The sequence below is a fragment of the Lytechinus variegatus genome, chromosome 14 (genome assembly GCF_018143015.1).
Source record: "Lytechinus variegatus isolate NC3 chromosome 14, Lvar_3.0, whole genome shotgun sequence".
Taxonomy (NCBI): Eukaryota; Metazoa; Echinodermata; class Echinoidea; order Temnopleuroida; family Toxopneustidae; genus Lytechinus; species Lytechinus variegatus.
In genome coordinates this window covers 5321902-5330408 of record NC_054753.1, presented here as the reverse complement: position 1 = coordinate 5330408, position 8507 = coordinate 5321902, and the positions used below count along the sequence as shown (strand labels likewise).

Genomic DNA, 8507 nt, shown 5'->3' with positions numbered 1-8507 from the left:
TTGTGTGCGGGGATGACTGATTGAATCCGATGACCGGGGTAATAATATATCTGTAGAGCGTTTCGACACGTCGTTCCAATGTATTAAGCGCTATATAAAAGCGGATTATTATTGCTATTATAATTATTACTATTATTACGTCATATTACATTGAAATACTAAAAAATAATATATTCGGTTAACTAATGCTGTTCATTTTATTAATGATTTTTACCCACCCGTGATGTAATCTAATTCGTATACATGTATCCCGCTTCTCGCACACATCGTTGCAAATAGTATTCATGAGTCAATATCGTCCAGTATTTAAACATCCTAAACAACCTATTAATGGAGAAGTAGCATAATAAGCGCCACCCATATTCAGTTTTGATTTCCAATTATTCTTTATATTGTAAAAGAAATCTGCATACTTAAAAAGTGAAATAACATGGCATTGACGTATTTACTGGATATAGCTCTTTAACAAATAAAGTGTATTACAACCTTTGAAAACTTCGCTTAGTGACGTCATACGAACTGTCAATTTGCCGTTGTCATTAAGCATCAGTAAGAAAACGATTAGGGATATATCTTCGTTATACCGTTCTAACCGGCATTGGCATTCCAAATATAACATTAAATTATAAAGACTAGGATAAATAACATAAATTTAACAAAGATGATCAAATAATATATTAATAAAATCAAAGACCGTGACACATTGAAAATCATAAACATGATAAAGATTTAAGTGAATGGGATTCATCCAGTGTATCTGTACAGTGCCTGAATTCGATCGATGTATGAAACAAATCTACATCCTTATATCTTATCAGAAGTTTTGGCCGAGGATGCGTAAGTAAAAACTATTCAATGAATTAGCGGTATTTGATATAAGGAATTTTCGCAGCATAGCACAAAATTACCCTCATCTGCTTTCATATCACGCCTGTTTCCATGTTTATATAAAGAATCCACATGCACCCGTCGAGCTCATTCTGGCAAAATCCGGTTGATGCGAGAGGACATCTTCAGTTTCTTAATTATGCATAGACACGGCGTATCAGCCAATAAGATTTTATATTTGAATTATCTGTATAAACACGAAAAAGGATTCGCGCCCATGTTGGATGATTCGAAAGATGCATATAAACACACACCCTACGTCGAAAGTTGGCATACGAAAAAGCCAAGATATTTCGTGTCTATAGTACTGAAACAGAATTCGACAGGTACTTTCGCAGCTTTTAAAATCAACCAAAATAAACCCATTTAAACACGAAGAAGGTTTCTTAAAAAGAAAAACAAACATCCTGCTCCATTACATTCTCGCTGTTTCTTTTAATTTTGCATTTTACTTACTGCGTTTTCATAGATACCACATGCATAATTATTTCTTCAATTTCGCATTCGTAGTAATTTATGTGATCAATATTATTTCAACTTCATGGAAAACGCAATATATGACATATTTAAACATAGTGTGATATGAAAAAAATATTAACGAAACGGTATTCTGCGTAAGAAGTAATATACATACTTTTTTTCTAACATAGATCACATAATATTAATCGTACTATTGAGGACAGACGCAACTACCCTGTTTGTTTAATAACAAAGCAAAAACAAAAAAATTCAAGTCCGAATAAATAGGGAAATTTATATAATACATATTTTTATACAGCTTACATGATACATGTATCTTAAAGAAAATGAAATAAGAATTTAGGATAATTTTACATGTTTCTAGTACTATAATATCGATTTTATTTTTCATTATTCCAACACATCAGATAGATGAGGTATCTGTTGTTATTACGATAAAATTCGAGAAGCTACATTTTCCCTTCATTCTACTCAGCCATTTTAAAACGAACAATTTATTTTCACATGTTTAAATAATACATTTCCTTCGCATCATGTTCCACATACATGTAGCTCAATGCGTGCTGCAACCGTTATGACTCGGAACCATCAATCATTCTTGCAAAGAACATATTCGGGGTGATTGGTTTTCTACCCTGTGGCGGTGATTCGACATCATCGAAGGTATTGTTGATAATTCCATCGTTTATTGGTGATGATCTACTTTCCTCCAAGAATGCCTGAAAGAGATTTAGGAGAAGATCATTTCATCAACATTATCGTATGGTTAACTTAATTCTGTTTCTCGAAAACGTAAAAAACACATCAGCGAGACAAGTTAGATTGACTAGTATTGTATACATAATTTCATTCGATTACGATTTTTTTAGTATGATATTAGCTTGCAAGCTGATTCTAAGAAAACAGTTTTCACTTTATTTGAACAATCATTAAACATTATTTTAAAGAACATTTTTCTTTTTCAGGAATGATATTACGCACCAAATTTGTTCTATTACTAGATACTCACCGCTAAATGATCGGGAACCCTGGCACGCGGGCCTCTCTGATCCGGAGGGCCCCTCGCTAAAACATCATTTAGAACCCGCTTAAAACTTTCCCTTATGGACGTCTCCCTTGGATCAACTGCATAGTGGCGCACACTCTCCGTGATATAATCCCTCTCAGTGACGTCATACACTAGAGGATCATGGGATGATAACGGTTCAGCTACAGCTATAGGATTAGAAACCACGGATTCTGAAAATGGTCTGCTACTTCTTGTTCGGACGCTTGGGAAGTCTGATGTTTCATTTAAGGATCCTTCGTATATTCGGGCAAAGAACGCAGCCGGCTCGATCATTTGATGGTTTGCGTAGTTATATATCATTGATTCCTGAGAAGAAAAAATAACAGACCAACGGTATACAATTAATACAACTAATACCTAAGGCTTGTGGCTTCCATTTATTAAAGGACAAGTCCACCCCAACTAAAACTTGATTTGAATAAAAACAGAAAAATTATGACATTTCAAAATTTCGCTTCATTTCACAAAAACAGTTATATGAACGAGCCAGCTACATCCAAATGAGAGAGTCGATGATGTCATTCACTTACTATTTCTTTTGTTTTTCATTGCTTGAAATATGAAATATTTTGATTTTCTCGTCATTGTCATGTGAAATGAAGTTTCATTCCTCCCTGAACACGTGGAATTCCATTATTTTAACATTTTGTGCTTCAGGCAAGGAGGTCCTAATCGTCAAATTCGTAAAAATTGAAATATTGTATAATTTAAACAATAAAAAACAAAAGAAATAGTGTCTGAGTGACATCATCAACTCTCTCATTTGGATATAACTGGCTCGTTCATATAACAATTTTGTTAAAAATAAGCGAAACTTTAAAATGTCATAACTTTCTTATTTTACATCGGATTTTGATGAAATCTTCAGCATTGTGCTTGTTTGATTTTTCTCTATTGATTCAAATCAAAAATTTTCTGAGGTGGACTTGACCTTTAAATAATCTGTGAAGCCAGTGGAGTAGATTTCAGATCATATTGCCTTGAATTAATTCGTCGCCAAAACACGGCTCGCCATCGCACGAAGCTGCTAATGCTGTAGTCACATAGCAAGTAGAAAACACATATAATATTCAATATAATTCTATACGTTTATCCTGGTAAAAAAGTAACATAAACATGAAATAAAATCGCGATTTAATCATTAAAATGACTGTTTCAAACTCGCCTTACTACCAACGAAGGAGAAATGTAAATGCGTCATAAGACGGGGGTGGGGGGGGGGGGTTAAGCGAACCTTGCAATATCTCGTTGTCAATTGCATGTTTTGTTCTGAGGATTTGCAACTCTGGTTGATCATCTACATGTAAGTTTAGGAACAAAAGTCGCCCCAAATCGTTCAATTTTTGTAAATGGACCGCCCTGATGGAAAAGATTGACTGACAAACTTTCAAGAACTGCATGTCAGACTTATCTTGTATTACCAGGGGAACAATGGATGGTATTTGATTATCTGTAGGTAGGCAAGGCATCCAAAATATTTCTGACATCGCCTTCCTCGTCTACCCTAAAATAAAATGTTCAATATACCTCTGGCTTCTGATTCATGTAACGTCGACGCCGTAAAGGAATTAAGAATAGGCAGCAGCAACACAGTGCAAGAAGAAGACCTGCAGATAGACACCCGATCGAAATTACTACAATCTGCCAAGTTTCTGCATTAAAGACAAAGAATAGAGCACGGTTGTTATTATATTTCATTCAGCAAACATGATTCCACAATAAAACATCGTAATAATTTGGCATTCTGTTCGCGAACCTCAAAATATTTATAAAAGGATTTTACTTGACTGTATTTGGGGGTTAGAGCGAAGGAGCTTGTGTGCTTGGTTTGGTATGTAAGGTAGATAGAGAACGTGTAAGGGTAAAGCATGTATGGAATATGTATATGATATTTGATATAAAAGTGGAGTGCACGAGCGGGTGTGCGGGTATGTGTGCATTTGATTGGGGATTTATCATGGATGGTATTTTACTTATCAATTTCGCCAAATAAGGTCTACACTAAATGAAACTGACATTGAATTTAATATCTAAATATCTACAGTAGATATCATTACGTCATCCGCCGAATTCCTGGTGAACAATAAACGTGTACTTTATCATATTTCAAGCTAACACTGATTTAGAAATTCTCTTTCCATTCACATCTGTGGGGTGTTTCACAAAGATTTAAATGTCTACGCGTACATGATATGCAACGCGCAATCTTATTGATCAATACGCAGTAGTGCGCGTCCTCTTGGCATGATCTGACCAATGCTGTCATGCCTTTTATACTACGCGCAACTAGACATTTAAGTGCGACTCTAAGTCATACTTAAATCTTTGTGAAACACTCCCCTGGTCATGTGTTCATCCTATCGTACCTACTCTCCTACATCCTCCGTCTCTCTCTCACTCACTCACCCAAACACATCCACACCCACACACATCATGAAGCACCTATTTACCCTCCCTTATTTTCCAAGGCTAAACAAAATTTTACCTAGTGATGTGGAACTTGTTTGCGATGATGAGACAGTCGTGCTGACCGATGAAGAGGTGGAGTCAGTCCCATTTGTGCCGCTGGTTACACCTGCACAAGCATGTAACGTAATAAATAAAGATTTTGATGGAGCATAGAATCATCGACCTGTTTTCTAAAGTCTACGTTAAAGGACAAAACCAACCAAACAAAATGTTTATTTGAATAAAAATAGAAAAATCTAACAAACATAACGCTGAAAACTTCATCAAAATCGGATTTGAAATAAGACAGTTATGATATTTTTAAGTTTCGTTTAATTTTACAAAACAGTTTTACGCACATCCCGGTCATTATGCAAATGAGGGAAATTATGACATCACTCACTCACTTTTTTGGGGGGAGGCATTTTATTATATGAAATATGAAATATTCTAATTTTCTCCCAATGCAGTTAAAGAAAGTTTTATTTCTCCCTGAACATGTGGAATAACCATTATTTAACATTCTATGGGTCAGTCAAGTTTGTCATTATTGTCATATCTGTAAAAAAAATAATATGATTCAAACAATAAAAAAAGAAATAGTGAGTGGAGAATTTTATCGGCATCTCCCACTAGCATGCGACATAATTGTGCATATAATTGCTTTATGAAAAATAAGCTAAACTTTAAAGTGTCATAGCTTTCTTATTTTACATCCGATTTTGATGGAATTTTCAGCAATATGCTTGTCTCATATTTCTTTATTGATTCAATAAACATTTCTTTGAGATGGGTTTGATCTAGACTACGGTCTAACTGTGGCTAATCAAAAAATTAGGGCAGCCAAAAATGTCAAAATGTATATGTATATATGTTTTATATCAGTTAGGTATGAACTCTGACTTATTTACATTTGCTTACATCATGATTTAATGGTATAAGAAAATATCAAAGATATCATATTCAGAGAGTAACGAAAGAATGGAACACCTGGTGTGCTGAAAATTGAACCTGTTCTGATCACAATTTGCAGTCCATAGTTGAACCACAACTTTAGAATAGAACCCGAGTCCTCAATTTTGGCCACCGTCTCTTAGGGTCCCCTCTTCCTACCCATCCCCCTCCCCCTCACACATACACACACACACCCACCCTCTCTCTCTCTCTCTGCCATTCTCTACATACTATATACTACATAACACTCGATCCCTTTCCACATACACAGACACACATTGACAATGTCACATAATTATGCGAATAAACATTTCTCATTCATCCGACCCGTTGTCTATAAACATCATATATATCAAAATGTCGACAAAATTACGAAAAAAGTAAATTACCGAGTGATGCAGAAGATGACGGTGAGACAGTGGTGATGGGCAGTGTAGTGGTAAAATCGGTCGAATTTGTGCCATTCGTGACAACTGCGGTAAAGACATAACCAGGATAACAATATGTTGTTAGAATTGTATACAAAAAATACTAGTAAATGCACATGAATACCGAACATAAGCAAATATGTATATATTTTTTTGTAATATATACTATATGTATATTTATATATTATACATATAGTGCATACTTTTTGTAGGGCGTATTTCATTATAAACATTATCATACTGTTATTATTGTTATCATTGCTATATTATCTTTGCACGTCGTTAACTTGTTCAGGGAGTGAAAATAGCTTTACGAACAGCTTTACTAATGCATCCCTGGTATCAAAACTCACTCTAAAGCAACTATCTGTTAATCAAGATGTCAAGTCGTGAAAAGGAGGAAATGTTGGTACCTCTCAAGTACATCGCAGAACCTTACGACAAAGGTTGGCGCAACTCTTTCAATGACAATTTCAATGACAAGCATAGTGATTAATCTAAAATGCACCTGCCATACGACACGTTTGTGTTAAATTGATTTGGTTGCTGAACTTTACTACTTACTTAGGGTGCATAGTCTCCCTGGTAGCTCAGGAAGGATGTCTTCATACTCGGGATCGCAAGCACAGCTGAACCCACCAGCATCGTTCAGATCAGTACACCTTGCATTAGCTGAACAATCATCCTCTCCCAACAAACATTCGTCAATTGCTTTTTTAGAAAACAAAACATGCCGTGATAATAAGTGTAAGTATCGGTGGCGCTATTGCATTTTGTATCCTTTTCCACACCGAAATACCGTTTTTTACGTGATGTATTCATAGAAGTCTCTCTTTCACCAAAGTGTTTACTTAATATCATATCTTGAAGTCCCCAACAAAACGTTTGGCGATTATAACACAATTAATTTAGAGGCCAACATTGGATAGCGCATGGTCAATGCAATACAAAATCAGCAAAACATTTCGAGCACCAAAGTTTGTTTTACTGTTTCCTCAGCCTGCAATCGTAACGTGGGATCCCCCCCCAAAAAAAAAAATGTCCTGTCTTTCTGCAAGAATCCCGCTCAGCGTAGTTTTTTTCTCTTTTTTAGGGGGATACCGACTTCCCTGATGATTTATCTGCCTTGCAATGAAATGAACTAAAGGGGACTGATGAAAAATCCTGGTAAAAGAAGTGGCTCTAATGTTAAGTAGCTTATAAAATACTTAAGGTGGGAGATTCTTAGAATTACAGTTGTGCTTGAAAGTTAGTGAACCCCACCCAAAATGCACCCCTCCGTGTTCATTGTTAAATGTAGACAAAAAGAGTCCAATATTCGGCGAGCCCAGAAAAACAGACTCTATTGAATGTAATATTTTATCACCTGACTTCCAAATTAAATATCGAAAACATGGCAGAACACTTTTAATATACAAATTTTCTGGTGTAGTTCGCGAAACTCTGATCACTATTGTATACAATGCTTCACATGGGTGTTTCCGAGATATGGTGTACACGAAAAAATGAACATGTATGATTTGTTCATAAAATGCCTAAAAGTGTTGTGTAAATTGTAAGCAATTTTGGGTGAAAATTAAAAGGTTACAAGGTTTTACCTGATACTTTACCATGCAAATATGCAAAAAAAAAAACTATCCGGTGTTAGACCAAAAGGAAACTGGTGTTGTTTAACACTTATCTGGTGTGGACATATATAGATTCCGGGCTGGTGTTATATCAACACATGGTTTTTTGCAGTGTAAGCGCTGCATGCTATTACCCCGGCTTTAGCACTGCTACCTTGATCGGGCGCTATAGCATTCAAGGAATTCCTTCCTAACGGGTACCTATTTACTACACTTGGGTGAAAAGTGGCAAATGTAGATAAAATAATGCTTTGCCAAAGGACGCAGTGATTCAAAGTCTGGAGACTAATCCACTGAGCCACAACATCTCTGTATTGGGAAAAGACTTTAGGTATGCCGTGGTCACACGTATGCCTCACCATTCACGTCAGCAGCATCCTGGGGTCTTGGGCTTAAGTACAGATTATTATTGCCATCAGCATTGAGAAGATAGTTGCTTCGTATCAACTCTTCTTGAAGCATTGTTAGCACATCTAATGATGTCCGTGATGTGTTGAAATGCACGTCATAAACAGCATAAATACTCCCGTCTGCACCAGAGGCACTGCTCCCATTTGCATAAGATACAATTGTCGTTGTTACCACACTCTTGGTTGCAGGATGAAATAGATT

The 8507-nt window shown here is 35.9% G+C and overlaps 1 protein-coding gene across 1 annotated transcript; it reads right to left on the bottom strand.

Moving 5' to 3' along the window:
- Positions 1–439: 439 nt before the first annotated feature.
- LOC121428066 lies at positions 440–8507 on the bottom strand. The gene is made up of 6 exons (XM_041624642.1): positions 8255–8507; positions 6832–6978; positions 6229–6312; positions 3965–4089; positions 2378–2743; positions 440–2087 (listed from the first exon to the last, which is right to left on the bottom strand). The coding sequence occupies exons 1-6, from the start codon at positions 8355–8357 to the stop codon at positions 1941–1943; spliced, it is 972 nt and encodes a 323-aa protein (XP_041480576.1). The 5' UTR covers positions 8358–8507; the 3' UTR covers positions 440–1940.

Bases quoted from the DNA above. Each gene is read 5' to 3' on its own strand.
- LOC121428066 (XM_041624642.1), bottom strand. From the start codon at position 8,357: ATGCTTCAAGAAGAGTTGATACGAAGCAACTATCTTCTCAATGCTGAT. The intron at 6,979-8,254 runs GTGAGGCATACG...TTTCTAAAAAAG, and splicing joins GGATGCTGCTGACGTGAATG to CAATTGACGAATGTTTGTTG. The intron at 6,313-6,831 runs GTAAGTAGTAAA...TCTTTACCGCAG, and splicing joins AGGGAGACTATGCACCCTAA to TTGTCACGAATGGCACAAAT.